Source organism: Protopterus annectens, chromosome 3.part0, assembly GCF_019279795.1.
Source record: "Protopterus annectens isolate FY-2018-M chromosome 3.part0, PAN1.0, whole genome shotgun sequence".
Classification (NCBI taxonomy): domain Eukaryota; kingdom Metazoa; phylum Chordata; order Ceratodontiformes; family Protopteridae; genus Protopterus; species Protopterus annectens.
In genome coordinates this window covers 27289039-27310460 of record NC_056731.1, presented here as the reverse complement: position 1 = coordinate 27310460, position 21422 = coordinate 27289039, and the positions used below count along the sequence as shown (strand labels likewise).

Genomic DNA, 21422 nt, shown 5'->3' with positions numbered 1-21422 from the left:
TTGCAGTCATCAGCAAACTTGGTCAGCCAAAGGCCATCTACATTTGCCTTGACATCTGAAAATTATATCCAAAACAGGAGGGGGTCCAGCATTGAGCCCTGTGGTACTCCACTGGTGGATGGCCTCTTGCTGGATGTGAATTCCTCCACTCTAATAATATGTGTTCTACCCATAAGCCATTTGGCTATCCATCTGGTGATGTAGAGGTTTAGGCCTAATTTTGTGAGTTTATCTCTAATACCTGAGTAGTTATTGTATTAAATGCCTTGGCCAGCTCATGGTAGGTAGTATGCCCAACCTACCCTCATCCATGGCCTTGGTGGTCTTCTCAAAGAAGTCCAAAGATTGACCGGGCAGGGCCTGCCCTTGATGAAGCCAAATTGGGTTGGGTCTACAGTCTGGAGGTTTCCTATGTCATCAGATCCATGATTATCCTTTCCATAGCCTTGCATATGATGCTAGTCAGACTTATGGGTCGGTAGTTTCCTGGGCCTAGTGATGGTCCACCCTTGTGCAGAGGGATAACCACTGCTGTCCTCCACTCTACTGGGACAAAGCCTGTCTGCAGACTGTGGCTAAACACAGATCCGAGTGGGTATTCTAGGTAATGTTTCAAGCTATTTAATAGGCACTGTGGGAATCTGTCTTGGTCCATTGATGCAGTGTTTCTAGCTTTAGAGAGCGTAGTGATGACTTGTTCTTTTGTGATAACAGGCAAAGGAATGGTAGGGGAGTATTTCATGGGAGTGACCAGAGGTGATGAGGGGGTGAAATTTAAGATGAATTTATTGGCCAGCAGGTTTGCTATTCCTTTTCGCTGAGTATAGGTAGTGCCATCTACAGCCAGCTCAGCATATTGTTCAGTGTTTCCTTTCAGATTACAGACATAACTAAAAAATGCTTTGTGGTTATCCTTTGCTTGAGAGGCTATATTAGTCTCATATTTAGCTTTTGAAGACTTGACTAGTTACCTGATTTGTCTGTTGAGACTAATGAATGATTTTTTTTCTCTGTTGTGCACCCTTCCTCTAATTTCTAGACAGGAATTTCTTCCTTCTGTTGTATAGTCTATTAATGCCAGGGGTCCACCAGGGTGACTTTTGTTTACCAGCTAGACCTGGGTTTAGTTCGGTCAGGTACTGTTGTTTCAGTCCAGTTGTTTAAGCAGTTATACAGGGCATTCATGTTTACTTTTGTGTGGGCCTCCATTTTTTGGGGTTAGAGGGGGTCTTTAAAATTACCTATGTTATCACGTAATAAAAGGTAATTTGCCTTGGAAAAATTATTTAGGGTTTTATGGTTTGATTGGGTTCTACTTTTACATTTATTTCAAAGGAGACTGATTTATAATTCGATCTTACTAATGAGGCATTACACTGGGGGGGGGGTAATGCTCACCCATGTTTGTGAGTACTATGTCAAGGATATTTCGGCCCCTAGTGAGAGAGAAGGCCAACTGTTCCACAGGATTTGCATTGACAAATTTCAAGAATCTCTAAACCTGCATGTTATTGGCCGTGTATGTTCCCCAGTTTATGGAGGGGTAGTTAAAATTCCCCAGGAGTGGTGTACTGGGCTGAACAGTAAGTGATTCTAGTAACATCAGGTATGTGGAGCAGTTTTCATGGTTCATGGTTGGGGATCTGTAGCTAGCGATGAGATGGTGGGGGGATTTTGCCTATGGTCAGCTGGACATGGAGTAACTCAAGACAATCATCCTGCTTGACCAATCTTAAGGTGTGATTGTTTGTTATGTAAATGGAAACACCTCCCCCTTTCGTTTTTCCTTTTCAGAGAGTTGTCTGAATGTGTAATAGGCATTGAAGCCTTGTACTGCTAGGTGCTTTCCACAGCGTTGAACAACATCTCTGTAACTGCACAGATGTCAGCATTATCCAGGGAGAGGAGAGTTCCCAGGGAGTGCAGCTTCTTGTTAAGACTTCTAGCATTCAGCAGCAGTGCCTTCAGTTTGGCATTAGAAGAACTTATTACATTGGTAGGTCTGTTGATTTGGCACTGCCTAAAAAAGGCACTATGGTGGTGGCTAATGTCTTGGCCAGTATTTGAAAGCCTAGTGGGAACAGGTGCAGTCCATCTCTGGCAAAGCAGAATGGTCTGTCAATCACGTCATCTGAGGCAGACAATACTGAATCACCTTGGAATGACACCAGTAGCTACGTCAATTATTGAAGTCAATCATTTTCTGTTTGTATTGTGGTATCGGTCTTGGTGAGGGTAGAATTTTGCTCAATGCAAGGCTCATACCATCTGAGGTCTATCATGTCTCTCTTCATATAATCCAGAGAGGTAATTCTCAGGTCATTTACACCCACATGGACTATGAATGAGTCATACTGGTACTGGTGGTTGAGTGACCTGAGTACCTGCGTGATCTGGCAAATCCTGGCCCCTGACAGGCAACTGACTGTAACCCTCTCTTTATGCAGCTTGGTGGGGGGGGGGGTGTCCATGTGTCTCATGATGGTGTCTCCTATGAACAAGATGTTTGAATGTGGGGTGTCTCGCCTTAGGGGCTTGGTTGTGGAGACACTGATGTGTATTTTTATATGTGGTGATTAGTAATGACTTGATTTTGTTTGAATGTGGTTTCTGTTGGCAGCGTATGGGAGGCCTCAAAGGGTTTTGCTAAGTTACTTGTGAATACCTCCACATATGTGGATTTATATGTCTAGACCTTATTTAATAAGGGAAATGATGTTTGGGTGCTGACAAACTGTTTGAAATTTTATTTGTCAGGATGTGAGGGTCATGTCTCAATTTTCGTAGTGTAACTACATCTCTCACATACTGTGTTTGTTTGTTTCAGGAATAAGTGGTTGTTAGTAGACATGAGACAATTGCTTCATTGCATCAGGATTCCCATGTCCACCAGGATGGCCACAGAGATAACAGGAAAGTGCCTATCCATGGTTTCAGCTTAATTACTATGAATTTAAAAAGAGTCGGGAGGTTTAACTGGATGGATATGATGGTACAAGGACAAAAAATGGGTGCTATACTCAGTGTGAACTGCAGCTATCCAACAAGGCCATGCTGCTCTGCGCACAACTCAGATGCACCTACAGTAGCAGGGGGATTGGGGAAGGTTGCAGAGATAGTTATTCTATGGGAAATTTTTACTTGATAGTGTTTGCATCCATACAGGGCACTGCTAACTGCTGCTGGACAGAGAACAGCCTAGTGCAAACTTTGTGCTTATATAGAATCAGAAAAATGAGTTTTACAACAGCGAGGCCTACAGACCAATCAGGAAAACACACAATAAGCTTTCAGCCAGCAGCCCCCAACTCAGATAGATTTACTACAGCACACTTCTGCCACAACAGTGTAGTCAGAAAACCCTCAATGTAAAACTGTTGGTTTTAGAGTTCAAGGGAAACCACACAATCTACATACTTGAGTCCTGTAAATCTAGCAGACACAATGTAAAGCAGACTGACAACACTGGTCACTTTTCAGCCATGACTGAGGAAGATATATAAATGCAGACATTTAAAGTGTTTTTCTTTCTACAGTACTGTAAAGATATTTTTTTACTGAAAATTACCTATGGAAGATTGTTAGACTCACACGTAAAGATTTTTGCTTCTTTATGTAAATGTAAGAAAAACCCACAAGATGTATCCGCTTGTGTGACAGCCATCTGTGACAATGCACATTCGTCAAAATAAAGCTTTGTTTAGAGGTCATTGCAGGAGGAATTTTCCTCTCCATGAAATCCAGTCATTCTGGAGTTGATTATGTAACTAAAGATGGTGAAACAAGTAACATTGCTTTGAGGAGTAAGAATCCTTGCCAACTACTAACAGAAAATTCAAAGTTGATCAAGCAATTTTAGTCAAAAGTGAAAGTTGAACAAAAGAGCTGCTAAGTACAGCATTTATTATTGGTTTATGCTTAGCAGCAGTGACTAAATGGAGACCTACAAGCTCAGTGTATTTTTGTTCAAAATGTTAATGACAAAAAAAAAGTAAAAAGCTGAACATGTTTTCATTTTTTTAACTAAATGTAGTACTACTAATCAAAAGAAGTTAAAAAAGTAGGTCACAGTGGGGAGCTATACAATGATAAAAACAGAGCAGCTCACTCTAATTTCTGTTCAGTTGCAGACTAAGAATATTTAAACTGGCTAGCAATGAATGGAGGACAGTGAAAGTGTGTGTGTTGACCACATCACAAACTATACTAATGCACACTATGTTACTACTTTTGGAGAGCAGTACTACAGTCGATGAAAAGCCATTGAATGTTTTTTTTTTTATTTTTAGTCATTTAGAACTTGGGAAAACCCATCTCAGGCATCCATCATGGATTCTTTGAAAAAAATCACAAAACAAAAGTAAGAGTGGCTTAATCATCGTAATAACATTAGTGACTATGCAAAACGTATTTTATGTTAATTTTACTTCATACACAATTTACCTAAGGCACCTGTGCTCATGACAGCTGTGAGAGTTCAAAAAGTACTAAAATCAAAACAAAAAATAGGTACATTATACAGAGAAAAAACCTGCCTTAATGACATAGCCAGAACACGTATGACCTCTACTGTCTTACTGCCGTCTCTCCTCTATGTTGCCCAAATCTTTACTGAACTTCAAGTTTTACAACTGTCCAAACTTGAGGAATGTTATAATAAAATAACCAAATTTGCAGTAAACTATAACAATAGAGCATACCACTGATTAGTCCTCAGAGAATTAAACTGGTTAGCACTGTCACATCACCTAGCTCTTTCTCAGCTAACTACAATACACAGACTTCTGTATAAGCCGGAAAATTGCCCAGCCCTAAACATCTTACTATAACACTACTGCCTCAATAGAATTTTATGGTCTAGAGAAAAATCACTAAGCAGTACAACCAAATCAGCTAGTACTGCATGTGACTCTCTACATCCAAATAGTGTAGCTAAACTATAGAACCACATTCCACTGAAATCCATTCAGTATGTAAATTCATTTAAAACACAACTAAAACTTCACCTATTAAATCACAATGGGAGTGTTCCTGTACATCTCCAGGATAAATGTTACTTTATCTTCAACTTGCCACACTGTCATACCATTTCTTTTAATAAAGAATCCTGTGCCTCACAACTAGTCTTCACCAATACCTGAATAGTTTTGCTAGCATCTGTCAGCCATATACATTGTTTTGTGACTCTGCTCACTCTCTACCTCTATACTTCTAATATAAACCGTATGACAGCCATACATATAATTAGCTCTGAACCTGCTTTATACCCCATCTCTTAACGACAATATTAACATTTTCTGCACTAACTAGTTCCTTCTGCCATAACTAGCTCCTTCCCTCACCCTCATTTCTTTGAATTTCTAAGCACTGATCAAGCAATCTATTATCAATCTGACAAATACACAACTACACCTCTTCAAATGTTCAATGTTCAACATCTACTAATGCATAAATATAATTTATACTGTGATAGCTGTCTCTGCTTACATATAAATGTAATGTAGGTGTAATTGTTAATGTATATTATTTAATGTCCGTCCATATATATTACTGAAAGTCAGTTTAAAAATATTTGTAATATGTTGAAGCTTTAGGCTTTTTTGATTAAACCCAGTCAGAAAAAAATGGTAACAAAAGCAAAATAAAATACAAATAAAAGTTAACATATAAAGGATAAAAATAATGATGTGACTGGTTGGTAGCACAATTCAATGGTCCGTATTATTTTTTAATTCCAGCAGAACTTAGAAATAAACTGTCAAGAAAGACTATCAGTACACTCTGTCTTCTGGTTAGTTTTGTCAAAACAAAACTTAGTGCTGCAAACCAAAAGGCACAGGAAGGCTTGATAGTAAAGCAAGGAGTTGATAAGTAGTTTAAAAAGTGAGGAAGATCCTTAGCACATACGTATAACTGGCACTACTTACCAAAATAAAATGAAATAAGAGCAGAACTTGCCTTTCTATATGCTTCTGTTGCTCTTTTTCTCTTTTCTTCATTTTATTCAACTCATCTCGTGATTCATCTTTTATGACAGGTGGAGGTAATTCCTTTAAAATAAAGAACATTTAAAACAATAAAATAAGCTCTCAATGAAGTTCTTTAAATTCAAAAGCTGTGATGATTTCAGTTAATAAAATACAGCATTCTGCACTCTCGAATGAAATGCTCAGATTCACTACAAAATACCTTCACAACAGGCAGCGGGGAAGGTTTTCTCTGATTCTCAAGCAATTTGAACTTGTCTTGTTCCAGTTCTTCTATTTTCTTTATGTCTCTCTCATGCCTCAGCTGCATCTAAAATTGAATGAATAATATATTTAGTTAAATGTACATTACAAAATAATTAAAAATGGATTAAAATGAGTCATATATACAATAGTATTCATTCATTCATGTACCAGACAAAATGAAATTCCACTTTCCTGTAATTAGCTAAAATGAGGTTTACATGCCCCTCTCCTTATTTTTGCCTAATACCTCCAATCTTAGAAGTTTAGTTTATTTATTGCAATTACTATTCTGTTTTGCTTTCTTCAACAATGCTAATTTTGTAACCACTTGCTAAATGTAGCAACATCTTTGCACAATGATTTAGCCTTAAGTGAAATTTACTTATATGCACATCCCAAACTGATACGAACATGATTAACAACAAGAAAATTATACTCCTTAAAAGTAAACCTGCAAACCATTCAAAGAACTACAAACCAGTAACTTGCTTTTCAAGTTCTATACCAGAATTAATGCAGACAGAGTTTACAGCTACTTATAAAAAAAATCAATTGTGGCAGAAGAATAAAAATGTAATGAAAGAAAATTATATTGAACAAAGGATACTACAGTTCCCTAAGTTAACGTACCATAACAGTAGATGTTCATATGATCACTGCTGCAGTAGCCTTAGAAATATGGGTTGTATCCTGCACAGGATATAACAGTCAGCCAGCTTCCAGTGCTTAAGAGCACCTTCCAGGTGCCCAGACCATTAGTAGCTCAAATAGGTGTGTAGAAAATCAATAGTCTGGGTACCAAGCCCTCCAAAGCTTTCATGCAAATTGAAAGAGAGAGGATAGAGCCCTGAAAGAGGATAATGCTAGGCAAATAAAAATCAATGTACACACCCTGGCAACAAAAATATACCAAAATAAGGGAGAATGAGAGATGAAGCAACTTCTACAGTAGTGATTATTTGAACATGTACTGTTATAGCAAGTTTACTTACACTGATGTACTATGTTCATTATTTGATTACTGCTGCAGTAGCCTTAGTGATATGGGTAGATTACCCTAGCTTATAATGACTTTGAGGGGAAGGACGAGAGCCCAGGAGCCCCTGGAGAAAGGTCCTAACTATATTTGCTCTAGACCTGGAAAAGGAATCTAGTTTGTAGTGCTTTGTAAAACTATGCACAGAGGACAACATTGCTGCTTCTAGACTACTTCTAGAGTCAACCCCTTTCCAAAAAGCCACTGATGAAGCCAAGGCCCTGGCAGAGTGTGCCTTGACCCTACCTGGAACTGGCTTGTTGTGATGGGTATAAGAAAAGGAGAGAGGATGCAACCACTATTTGGATGGTTGTCCTTTTATTTCTACTGTCATAAGAAATTAATAAATGGTCAGAGTTCCTGAAGGTTTTAGGTTTATTAAGAAAATATTGGAGTTGTATGTGGACATCCAGAGTATGAAGAATTCTGTCTCCTTTATTTTTAGATTTTGGAAAAAAGACAAGGAGATGGAATAGCTTGGCTTAATGTAAACCTGGAAACCATTTTAACCATAAAATAATTAGTTCTCAGGGAAAACCTATCTTTGTGGAAAATGAGATAAAGTTGACCCGAGAGACCTTGTAACTCATATACACTTCTTGCAGAAGTCAGAGTAATAAACAAAACTATTTTCTGTGTAACAAACCTCAAATTAATCTGATGATCTAGTTCATATAGAGCAAGAGTTAATTTTTCAAACACAAAGTTAAAATGCCAAGAAGAAGCCACCTGCTTTTCATATGGATAGGTATGCAGAACCCCTTTTAAAAACATTTTAACATGGGAGTCCATTGAAAGGGAAGGATCAATGGGCAGACAAACTGAAAAGGCTGACAAATGAACTTTGATAGAGGAGTAAGAAGGGCCAGAGGGTAATAACTGACACAAATATTTTTGAATCAGAGAAATACTAGCCCTGAAAGAGTCCTAGTTCTTATTTCGGTACCAACTAGAAAAATCTTTTCCATTTATTAATATATGATTTCCTAGTAGCATGTTTTTTGCCTAAAAAGTTGAAGTTGTTTTAAGTTGGGGTGTATTAAAATAATCTCTGTCTTGTGTAGGTAGATCTAGTCAGTGAGGAAGTTTATAGTAACTGCCCTTGGCCATTTCCAAAAGAAAGGAGAACCACTGTTACCTGTTCCAGGAGGCAGTCACCACAATGATTTTTGGAGAATCCTTCTTAATCTTCAGAATTACCCTGTATAATAGTAGAAATGGTGGAACATTCTTGCCCAAGGAAATGAAAATGCATCTGTTTTCTAGGCTTTTTTCCAAGGAATTCTGGAGCAGAATTTTTCCAGTTGCTTGATGTGAATGGAGGCAAAACTATCTACCTGAGGCATTATCCACAACTGGATCAATTCCTGGAAGAACACCTAACTCGATTTCCATTTGTGAGAGTCTGTCATGGCCCTACTATTTGTGAGAGTCTGCCATGGTCCTACTCAGTATATCTGCCACAGTATTTTGCTCTAACAGGATGTAAGATGTTTGTAGAGTAAGACTGTGCTGAAATGTTATAGCCCAGGCTACCATGGCTAATCTGCAGAGAAGGTATGATCCCTCTAATGGTTTATGTACGACATAACCATGGTGTTCTTTGTAGTCACATGCAACTGCTCAGGGGATCATGTAGATTGACAAGGATGTAAGCAGTTATGAATGTCAATATTTACTTTATGTGTATGTGTTTTGGTTTGTCTTTTTTGTTCCAAAGACCCAGACTTTTACTCCAGTGACACAGCTCACTAAGGAAAGTCTGAGGCATCCATAGTTACAGACAGCATTGGAGTTGGAAGGGAAACTTGAAGACCTAGTTTCAGATAAAACTGGTCTCTCCGCCAAAGCAGTTCCCTTTTTACAAATCCCAAAAACTGAAATCTAACCCCTGGTCCATGGTAGGTGAAGGGACAACATCAGAGGAAACCAAGGCAGAAAATGATTGGTCTGAAGAATCAGAAATGGCAGCTGAGGCAAACTGATAGCCTGCTGAAGAGGCAAAGGTTGCCTGGAAACTTTTCTTTTTGTGAGCAAATTAAGGAAGAAGTGAGGAACCAATAAGTCATTCCATGGTAAAGCCAGAAAATAAGGCCTGAAGCCCAATTAACACGGTTAGAAAAAAAGAAGTTATGTACTTACCATAATGTTCCATTTGTGTTGTCCATTTTCATTCTTCCTCAACTAATGCTTTCGAATCCAATCCCTCGGATCCAACTTGGCCATTGCTAAAGCTTGTGGTGACTAAAAACCTTTTGAACTTCTCCCTTACCCAAAATGCACCAACCCTAAGTTACTTCAGATCTTGTTTTCTGATTTTTGCCCAAAAGAAAATATTTACTATGTATAGATAAAAGGAGGTGAAAATTGCATACATTCAATACATAAAATGACTATATCTGGAGGTCAATATAAAGGACAGTGATGTCCTGTAAAAAATTCATTCTTCCAGAAGTTTGCAAAGAATGGGGGTTGGTGGATGGGGAGTTGAGGAAGAATGAAAATGGACAACACAGATGGAATGGTATGGTAAGTACATAACTTCTTTATCTAATGTTGTCAATTTTCATTCTATCCTCAACTGATGGGACAGAGTCCCCAGCTACCTAAAATACTGTGTGGACTCTAAAGATGGATATTCCTGAACACATCTGAACCAAATGATGCTCTACCTCTGCAGATCAGATCCAATTTGTAATAAGTAACAAAAATATAGGGGGGGGGGTAGCGCAGGTTGCTGCTGCACGTATGTCATCCATGGATGTTCTGGAAAAGAAAACTGATGACGTTGCCATGGATCTACCTGAATGAGCCCATACTGGTTGTGGTAAGGTAATACCCAATTTTTTATAATGAGATACAATCAGTTAGCCATCTGGCTAAAGTTACTTTGGCAACTGGTATACCCAATTATAAGCCTGCAAAGGAAACAAACAATTGGTCTGATTTTCTTACATCTTTCATTCTGTGCAGGTAAAAATATAATTGCCTGCGAACATCCAGTAAATGCTACATGTATTTGACTTTGTTAGTAAATCTGGGGAAGAAAACTGGTACATTAATGGATTGGTTGATATTGGATTATTACACCACCTTGAGAAGAAAGGATGCATTGGTTCGTAATGTAACTTTATCCTTGTGAAAAATCAAATATGGAGGTTTTGAAGACAATGCTTGAATTTCTGAAATTTGTCTAGCAAATATCATGGCTACTAGAAAAATTGTTTTCCAAGTAAAATATTTATGGTCACACACAGCTGCTGGTTCAAAGGGGGAATGTATAAGTGCTTGCAGTACCAGATTAAGGTCCCATGGGTCTTTAAAAGGAAGTCTTAACAGTAAAATGCCTTGCAAGAAAGCACTGCACAACTTATGAGAGGCTACTGAGGAACCCTCAAACCCAATGTGAAAATTTGATATACTTCTAACTGAACTTTAATGGTTGAGGAACTAGCTCCTTCCTTAAAAAGTAAGGCCAAAAATTCAGGGATGTTATGAATCGGAGCTAAAACAGGATCAACATGATTTGATTTTGATGTGCCTAATACACAAACTTTTTCATTTACTAGAATAGAGTTTACGTGTTGAAGGTATATGTGAAGATAAAAGTATACGTCAGACTTGAGAAGGCAGCGTAGGTTGTCTGGCTATTAATGGAATTGGAGTATCCAGGCTGTCAGCCTGAGGTTTGCTATGTTTGGATGGATCATGCCTGTCGAGTGAGACAGGAGGTCTGGAGTTGGATCCAGAACCCAAGGTTGGTGAAGTAAGTGAGGCCAAAGGAAGGGGAACCAAATCTGTCGAGACCAGTATGGCGCAAAAAGGATGACTTTGCTCTTCAACATGACAGCTTTCCGTAGGAATTTTGGAATTAGCATGTTTGGTGGATAGGCATATAAGTAGATCGGGTCCAATCATGAAATATGGCATACTTCGGTGATTCCCCCTGTGGGGGGAATTAGGGCAAAGTAGCTGCTGTATTTGTTGTTTAGGGGAGAAGTAAAAAGGTTGCAGCAAGGCTGGCCCCATCGATGGAAAATCTTTTCTGTCACCTTTGAATTGACAGACCACTTGGAGGCAGCATAATACATCTGCTCAGTTTGTCTGCTATCACACTGGAACTCCCTAGAATATGCATTGCTATCAAAAAGCAGCTGGAAGAGATCATCCACTGCCATACTCTGAGTGCTTTTCAAAAAAGGGGATAAGATTTGGTTCCTCACTGTTTTTTGATGTATCAAACTACTGTCATACTGTCTGTTTGAATCGCAACTGTTTCTGTAAGAGGAGCAGTTTGAAAGGCTTGCAATGCTAAAAGCACCACTCTTAGCTCCAGAACACTGATATGCAAATTGGCCTCTAAAGGGGGCCAAAAGCCTTGGACAGACTTGCCCAGAAAATGCCCCCCCCCCCCACCTTATCTGGGAGGCATCTGTGGTCACTATGGCTTTGAGTTGAGCAAGGACTAAGGGGCGACTCAATAGAATTTCTCTGGAATGTATTCACCGAACTAGATATTTTCTGCAAAGATTGGTGATCAAAATCTGTTCTGACATGGGTTGATACAGCATTAACCATTGGGATGCAAGCAGCCACTGTAGAATTCTCATGTGATATCTTGCTATGGGGACTATAGTTATCACTGCTGCCATGGAACATAGAGCTTGTAAAATTAGACGAGCGGGTACTTTCCTGCTGTGGATTATTTTTTGAACTTGTGCTCTGATTTTTTGTAATCTCACAGGGGAAAGGATGCTACAGATGTTGTATTTAGTACTGCCCCTATAAACGTTAAACTCTGAGTTGGAGTGAGTTGGATTTTTCGTAATTTATAGTTATTCCTAAGTAGTCTGGAGAATATAATCCCTTGGCTCTATCAAAAGCCCGGTTGCAGTGGTAATGAGACAGTCATCCAAGTAAGGAAGCACCCAGAATCCCTGCAGTCTCACATGAGCTGCTATTACTGCCATACATTTGGTGAACACCCTGGGGGCTGTGGTGAGACCAAAGGGCAGAGTCCTGAACTGGTAATGACCGGCTCCTATCTGAAGAGAAGGAACTTTCTGGAGCACTTGTCCATTTTTATGTGGTGTCACATCCTGAAGATCTATTGAGCACATCCAGTCATCCTTTCCCAAAAACAGAAGAATGGACTGTACCGTGACCATCCGGAATTTTGTTTGCCAAACAGATTTGTTCAATACATTAAGATCCAAAATTGGTCTCCATTTCCCTGTCTTTTTGGCACTAAAAAGAATTGTGAGTAAGTTCCGGACTATTTTTGGTTTTCTGGAACTTCTTGGATGACTCTTTTCTCTAGCAGTTTTTGAATTTCTAGAACTGCTGGTTCTCTCTGATTGGGTAGAATATCGGGCAATTTTTGCATATGGGTGCATGAAGAGAAAAGGGTATGTTATAACCTCTGGAAGTAATCCTCTGTACCCAAGAATCTGTTATTTGTAGCCAGGTGTTTTGGTCCTGTGACAAACATCTTCCGGCTGCCTTCAGAGGAAGATAATCGGGACATCTTTTCAGGAATGCTGATACGGCTTACTCGGGAAGGAATCCCTGAAGCCCTGGTTCTGTAGGCCACCACTGCCTCATGGACGGCATCTTCCATTTAGTTCCCCACTCTGCCTCTGTGAGAACTGGCTCCACAAGTGTCCTGGAAAGGCCCTTGGGACTTTTTGAACTACATCTTTCCAATGCTCCTCTGATTCCTGGAAAATAATCTTTGGGTAGTGGAAAAACATATGCCCACAGCAGAAGGGGTCTTACCATCCTTCTCGCACCTGGATAAAGTCTCTCTAACATTTGGGCCAAACAGGGATGATCCATCAAAGGGTGCATTGATGAATGAAGACTTAAATGGCTCTGCAAAGTCACACAGACACATCCAGGTGTGCCTCCTTATGGCTACGTCTGAACCCACCACTCAGGAGGTCCCTTCGGCGAGCCTCATGGACGAGTTGGACACAGACTCCAGGGTAGGCAACTGGGAAGCAACTTTTTCCTGGACTTCCTCAGTAACAGCTCCTGCAAGAATATTCGACAACTCCTTGGTCAGATCCATTTGAAGTCTGGTAAAATGTGCCAGAAAATTCAAAGACCTTAAGGTGATGGTCAAAGAAGTATATATCCCCTTCCCAAATCTAGCCATTGCCCGAGACTCTGTTGGGTGGATGGATAGAGGAACTTTCTTCAGCTAGTTCCTTCTTTGTGGCAGCTGCTATGACCATGGCATCAACAGCTAATCCTTTGGCCCAGAACTACTTATACTCAGGGGTGGAAAAAATGTTTTCCGGTCTCCTGGGGATTGGTTCAATGGTATTCAGTGCCTTCCACTCCTGCCGAGGGATCAATTGAATGGGCTTGTCAGCGGGTGGAATCACTCAAGAGGTAGACGGATGAGTGTGAAAAGCCTGCAGGTAAACTGATTCCTCCGAGCAAGGGTTTTGGGACTTCCAATCATCCTTCTGTTTTAATATTTCTAGGAGACATCATCAGGGGGTGACTTTGGGGACCCTTCCCCTACATCAAAATCACTGTCTTCCATGACTGATTCCTCTGGGGAGTCTAAGTGCTTTCTCTTGCACTTTTTCTTCAGAGGAACCTCATCAGGGGCTGGTTTGTTGAGGTATCAGAAGATGGCAAAATCTGTATCCGACCTTCTTGAGGATTCTGCACTCGCTGACCCAGGGGAGAGACAGCTTGAATAACTGACCGTGAGGAAGGGTTTGCTCTGAGGTGGAAGGGCCAACTGACTGACTGCAGTAGACAAGGCACTCTCCATTGCCTCAAAGACTAGTCTCTCCAAAGAGGGAAGGGAGCTCAGAACCAAGAGTAACCTTGCCTCGAAATCATGGTCACTCCATGCACCAATGAGACAGCCCTTGAGACAGAAGCTGGAGTTGAACTGATCCATGCCAAAGCTCAAAGGTGCAGGGACAGCTCTGAAAAAATTGGAGTCGACTCCCACTTCTTGGAGCCAACAGGGCAAATACAGCTCTGAGAAGTCTCCAGATCCAAAAGAACCTAAGAACTCAGAGCAATAACCAGTTCCGAAGAAAGAGAAATCTCTGGAACCAATACAGTAATCGCAAGACAACTCGGAGCTGGAAACTCTAACACCTTGGAGAAGGTCAGAGGAGGAGTAGTTAAAGTGGTGAAGGAAGATTCAGCTCCTGCACCCATAGAGGTCAGAGCCAAAGGGAGACCTGTATATTCTCTCACCCACAGAATTTTATTCACCAGTCTCTCCACTTCGATCTCTGTTAGATTTTTGGTGAAACAGACGGACGTTAGAGAGGGTGATTTTAGGCCTTTGTAGAAAAACATCAGGTAATTCACCCACAAAAGGGTCAACTGATGGAGACTTGCTTGCCCTAGGCAAAACTTCTTGCTCTACTGTTTTAATACTCTATGTCGATGTAGTCAGAGTTGAGGAATAATCAGGACGCAACACTTATGAAGCTGAAGTTTGAAGCAGCTCTCGTACCGAGGACTTTGGCATCAAAGGTTTAGATCCAGCAGAAATGGTTGGTGCCGATGATTTGTCTGGTACCAAAGCTTTTGACATGGTATCCTTCAGATCCAAAAAACTTTTAAGATCTAGGTTTTTTTTTGTGTGTCGGTGCCAAAGGTGATGATGGCACCAAAAGACTTCTCCTTTTATCCTTCTCCAAGGGGGATGACGAAGAAGGCGAAAAAACATCAGTTTTACTTATTTTGTGAGCAGATGTGGCCTCTCCAAAGGCAGAAGGAATCATACCTTTGAGGATTAATTTATTTTTCCTTTCAACAAGGGCCGTATGACTAAACCCATGGCAAATACTGCAATCTTCTTGTAGATGAATTGGGCCCAAACAACACACGCAAAAAAGGTGCGAGTCTGAAAGACGAATCTTATGGCCACACATCTGGCATTTCTTGAAGACAGAGACCCCCTTAGTTTTTTTCAGCCATAATAAAAAAAGGCTTTAAATTTACAAGAAGCCAAACACACACCACACTTACACAGAAAAGGAGAGGACTCTCATACAGAACAACACTCAATCAGAGAAATTCTAAGTAGCGGTCTCTTTTTTTGTAGTGAAGAGAAGGAAAAGAAGTACTATTAGCTATGATAGTACAAGGTACATCAAAGTGTATGGAAAGGGGAAAAAAGATACAAAAACTACAGAGGGAAGGGTATAGTAAAGATAGCAATCAAAGAATATCTAGAGAAAGATACAATAACTACAAGGCAGTATTAAGAGAAATATCTGAAGAAAAAATATTTGAAAAAATTTACTTAGCTCGATAGCTATGGTGAATACGTCTATCTGGGAAAGCGGCAAATGAGATCTGAGGTAATTGGGGAGCAGGATTATGGGTAAGGGTGAAGCTTAAGAGTTTTTGACCTGCACGAACTGGAGTAATGGCTGAATCGGTTCCGATGTCAGACCCAAACCCATATGTCAAGGAAAACATTTAAATTTACAACATCAGATCACAGCATACACTTACCCCAGCTCCTAAAAACCACTTAATAAAAGTTTTCTCCAGAAAAGAACAAAAATAAAATATACTTTTTACAAGTTTTCAAAAAGAAAATGGTAGCACTTCACAGTTCAAACTGATTGAAAAATGTTGTGACAGGGCAATAAACATCAAACTCCTAGTTTACTGTAACTTATTTTAAAGAAAAAGGTTTAAGTTAATGTTATAAAATTAAAACTTGGGAGACCTGGTATGGTCATGATTTAGATAGCACCTCTGTAGTGCTCACATGCAGCAAAAAAAGCTAAATGAGATTAGTGACTAGATCACCAATAATTGAGTCACTTAGGATGTTTTTGTGATTGTAAATGAAAGTGAAAAAGAAGCAGCCAGAGCCAGATACTAAAAAGGCAGTGAAAATAATAAGGTGACACATGGAACAGGGGAAGCAGACATGCAGGTAACCCTGATAATAATCTGGCAAGAAATTAAGGAAGTTAGACAATTGCTGCAAGACTGTCTGCTCCAAATGGATGAAAAGTTAGTCGATTTACAGCAAGGTCTTAATGAGCAACCAGAGGAGGGTGTAGGATTTAATTTTTGAGAATTAAGCTTTAAAAGGCAAGAGGAATGCTACCAAGACTAGAATGGACTGTATGGAAGCAAAAATGATTGAGAGGACATATCCAGGCATAAAAATTTGACTGCAGTAGGGATTCCTGAAAAAAAGAGAATCCACAAACTGCAGGCAGATGGTGAAGGATCTACTGGCTGAATGCACTTGCATGCCAAAATGTAAAATTAAATAGCTGTACAGCACTACACGGAGCCCTTCAGTGGAGGATCCAAACAATCCACGTCCAATAATAATTAGGCTGCAGTCCTTTGAATTTAAAGAAGCTATTTTAGAAAACGTTTGTGTTCTGGAAAAAAATGAATGACAGATGACAGAAGAGTATTTATCAGTCAAGATTACTCATTTGCTATTCAGGGTCAGAAAGCTGCCTTCTCGCCTGCTATCAAACTCTGTAAAGTGAGGTGCCTCAGATGGAGGATGCTTTATCCTGCAGCACTATGAATATTCTTACAAGGCTCCACCAGATCATTTGACAGCCCTGCAAAAGCTATGGGAGTGTTGTAAGGACCGACTAACAGAAGAAAACAGGGACACTAGATGAAGGACCAAGAGAAGATACCATTGGAAGACAGAGAATCATCAGGGTACCAGAGTAGAGGTAAAGAAAGTAGATGATTTCTGCTGTTCTGTAGAGAGCAGAAGATGATAGAGAAGTTCAAGTACATAAAGGAAGTGAGAGCGTGACAGCTATGAACACCAGAAGGAAAATAAATTGCTGAGTTAAGGGATATTAACACAGAGAAACAGGACTTTGTCTGCTCAAGTAAGAGAGACTTGATAATGAAGGAGCTAATAGTTTTTGGACTGTGATGTGATTGATAACAAAAGGGGGCTAACTAAATGATATGATCAAACTGAATGACATGGATTAAAATGCTGTATTATTGTTTTGTGTTGCCTCTTTCTGCTTTTGTTTCTACAAATCTTTTGTTTGTCTGTACCAGCTTCCCATCTCTGCAATAAACTTGTGGAATGATAACGGTACAGCTATATACAAATACATATACATATGTGTGTGTGTGTATGTGTGTGTATGTGCACACACACACACACACACACACACACACACACACACACACACACACACACACACACACAGTATATATATGCCAGTATTTAGTTTCCTGGTTTGCTATATGGTTAAGGTCCTTTAACTAAGATGGAATTGGAGGAAATCTTGCTGGACATGTAGAATCATGTGGCAAAATGACATGGTGAAGCCAATGTGAGTGGAGAGTGAGGGAGAACAGAATGTATGGTGACTGTCCATATGCTGTTATTGCTTTGTTGAACTTGGGGGTCTGGCATCATAATGCAACCAACTGTAATGCCTGTTGGTGAACATATTTTGGTGCTGGAAAAGCACTGGTTAAGCAGGTATGGTGCATGTGTACAAATTAGTTTTGTGGCTGCAATCTGCTTGGGCCCAGGAGCTGTATCAGACTTATATCCTTTTGTAAGTTGATGCCGTCTGGGAAGTGACTGGAGGCTTGACAACCATAGAATTTCTTTATTACTAGACTATGCCTTGGTTTCTTTTGCTTCATCAGTTCACGGGCCTAAATGGTGATGTTGAACCAAGCAAGAGAAAGCATGTGAGATGTAATGAGGTTTAAAGAGGCCTGACTGGGGGGGGGGGGGGGGGGGTATTCAGGTATTGAAAAGGGGCATAATGCAGATTTTGCAGGAATGCTAAGGATGGAAGGAATGAAGGATGGAAATCCTGGGGTTTTCATAGGGTTCTTCAAGACAAAAGAAACAAGCATAAAAAGAAGTTATGTACTCAACATAACGTTCCATGTGAGTTGTTCCATCTCGCCTTCATTCTACACTGATGGGTTCGGAGCTGATTCTCGGCTCCGACACGGCCGACTAGTAAGCTCAAAGTTTTCCAGTAGCTCGAGACCCAACCCCTTATCCCACAATGCACTGCTGGAAATACCTCAGATCTTGTTTTCTGCGTACCATATAGAGATACAATAATTATTCTGCCCAGGAGTGAAGAAACATCGGGAGACCAGGATGAAGGCAGCCTCCAGGTCAACTGCCAGCCAAAAAGGGGAAAGAGGGAGGGACGTGAGAATGAAGGCGAGATGGAACAACTCACATGGAACGTTATGGTGAGTACATAACTTCTATATGTGAAGTTGTTCAATCTCGCCGTTCATTCTTCACTGATGGGTAGCATCCCTAGCACCCTAATCTTGGGTGGCTCACGGAAGTACACTCTTCAGAACCGTGGAACCAAATGAAGCCCTGTCCCTGAAGGTCTTATCCACTTTGTAGTGAGTTATAAAAGTGTGAGGTTTAGACCATGTGGCTGCCACACAGATGCTGTCCAAAGATAATTTGGCTTGAAAGGCAGAAAAGGTAGAAACTGCTATGGTTGAATGAGCCTTCACCTTACTAGACAAGGGCATGTTATGGCAAGAATAGGTGTAAGTGATACAATCCAACAGCCAATTAGACAAAGTTGTTTTGGCAACTGGTTTACCTCTCTTGGCCTCAGAAAAAGACACAAAAAGCTGATCTGACTTCCTAATGTCTTTTGTCCTGTCTAAATAAAATCTAAGTTGTCTGTGGACATCGAGTTTGTACAACATATATTCCAATTTGTTAGTGTGATTAGGGAAGAAAACAGGCAACATAATAACTTGATTGATATTAATCTCTGAACATACTTTGGGCAAAAAAGATGGATTTGTCCTGAGAGATACTCTGTCAGCATGAAAGACCATATAAAGAGGCTTGATGAATAGGGCTTGGAGCTCTGACACTCTGTGGGCTGAAGTGATGGCTACTAGGAAGATAGTTTTCCACGATATAAATTTTAGCTCACAAGATGATGCAGGCTCAAAAGGAAGAAGAATGATGCGAGTTAACAGACAATTCAAATTCCAGGGAGAATAAGGAGTCTTCACTGGAGGCCTCATGTGAAAGGAATCTTTTAGAAAAGCTTTAGACAATTGGTGAGCCATAATATTCAATCCATCGATCCCCAGATAGAAATTAGATATAGCAGCTAATTGTACTCGCACCGTAGCAGCTGCTGCTCCTTTGTTTAAAATTTCTGTCAAGAATTGTAAAATAGAAGATAATGGTGCTTGGTAAGGGTCAATATTATGAGAGGAAGCCCAAATGGAAAATCTCTTCCACTTACTACGATACAATTTTCTAGTGGAAAGCTTATGGGAAGCCAACAAAATTTGGCTAGTGTCATGGGAAAGATTATAAAGCCTGGCTATGCAGGGAATAAGAGCAGCCAAGCGGTTAGCTTCAGTGTCCGCAATGATGGATGAAGATCCCCTGACTGACGGATGCGTCAATAAGTCAGGAACTGGGTCCAGGATCTATGGGTCTTCCAGAATGTGATGTTAAAGAAACGGAAACAAAATCTGCCAAGGCCAATGAGGGGCTGTAAGGATGATTGTCCGTCCCAGCGACTTTGCTTTCTGTAAAAATCTGGGCATCAGAGGAATTGGGGGAAATGCGTAGAGGAGACCCGGGGGCCAATCGTGGACAAGAGCATCCCTCAGGGACTGACCTGGCGGGGGAATCAGGGCAAAATAGCTTCTGCATTTGTTGTTGATATGACTGTCAAGCAAGTCGCAGGAAGGCTGGCCTCATTTGCAGAAAATCCTGTCCACAATCTCTTGTTTGAGGGACCATTCGTGGGGCAATAAAATTGCCCTGCTCAGTTTGTCCACTATGAGAGAAAGCTCTGGGATGACACTGCCCACTGCCATACTCTGAGGGCTTCTCGGCAAAGGGGGTAAGACTTGGTCCCGCCTTGCTTGCTCCTTAATTTTGGAGAAGAAAGTACAAACCTATAAGCATATGCAGTGGCAAAGACTGAGCTTTCAAGCTTATTTAGAATTGGGTATTGTGCCAAGAGGTTTAAGAATATTGAAAATGCCCTCTTATGGCAATACCTACAATAAATTATTGATGCAATGGCAACAGTTAAATCTTAAATTGAGTGCAGACTACATGATACTAATGAACACTTTTTTTGAACCTATAGAGAATAGTTTAATAGAAGAAATAGAAATGCTGGAGTCTAAGATTACAAGTATGCCTTGCTTCAATGATTCAATGGAACTTTATCATAATTTTCTGTCACGTATTCAAGCGCTAGATTTAAAACTGCAACAGAGGAAAAAGAATAAACTGCAGAGGGATATGTATGATTTCAAACAAAATCGGATCTTCTCTTGGCCAAGAGAAGAAAATGTAGTTGCTACTCATAAAAAAGCACAATATCCTGTTAACAACAAGAAATCTAATTTACTTGACCAGTTGGATACTTTTGAACAACATATAACAACGGTGGGCTCTGATATTCATAAAAATAACTCTTTAGCGTCAATTTCTTCAACTAATTACCGCTTGTACCTTTAAAAGATAAAGGAACTATTCCGCAGCAATCAGCTGTTGACAATGAAACCGACGTCAGAAAGAGTGACGATGTACGTCCTAAGGTGAGGACTAACATGGCGCCTGAGGCTGCAGTTACGAGCAAGAGGGTGTCGCAAAAGGAAATAACTTTGTTTTCTCCCTTTCTCTTAAAGCAACTGGAGAAGGTTGCTTTACAAATACAGCAGGAGGACTCTTTTTTATTGCAATAGCAACAACATCCAAATATGAACGGAAAAAGAAAGAGCAGCAGCCCGTTGGTACACAACAAACTGAGCAGACGCTAAAGAAGGCCGTTAGAGGTACTTTAAATTTAACTAATATTGAATTAACTGATGCCCAGCATTTACTTCTGAGTAAAGGACTTAAATTTATCCTGAATATGAGAGATAATATAGTACAGGCGATACTGGACTTAAAGATGTTTTTACAAAATGTTGCACTCAAACTTATTTTTAAAAATGATAATACTTATGTGACGGTATGTAAGAAGTCAAGTATAATCATGTCCATTTTATGTCCCGTTTTGACTGCTTTTTCAAATATTGTTGAACGTGATTTACGTGTTTATTATAAAGGGAATGTAGTAAAAAAGAGAATATATAATATTACTTATCCA

At 40.0% G+C, this 21422-nt stretch overlaps 1 protein-coding gene across 3 annotated transcripts in view; it reads right to left on the bottom strand.

Moving 5' to 3' along the window:
* Positions 1 to 21422, bottom strand: part of CCHR3.PART0H10orf67 (chromosome chr3.part0 C10orf67 homolog) — a 2394588-nt gene that overhangs the window by 586088 nt on the left and 1787078 nt on the right. For all 3 annotated transcript variants that reach the window (XM_044064558.1, XM_044064557.1, XM_044064559.1), the window contains 2 exons: positions 6190 to 6297; positions 5959 to 6050 (listed from right to left, as the gene is read on the bottom strand). In XM_044064558.1, coding sequence (XP_043920493.1) covers positions 5959 to 6050; positions 6190 to 6297 — 200 coding nt within the window. The remainder of the gene's footprint in view (positions 1 to 5958; positions 6051 to 6189; positions 6298 to 21422) is intronic.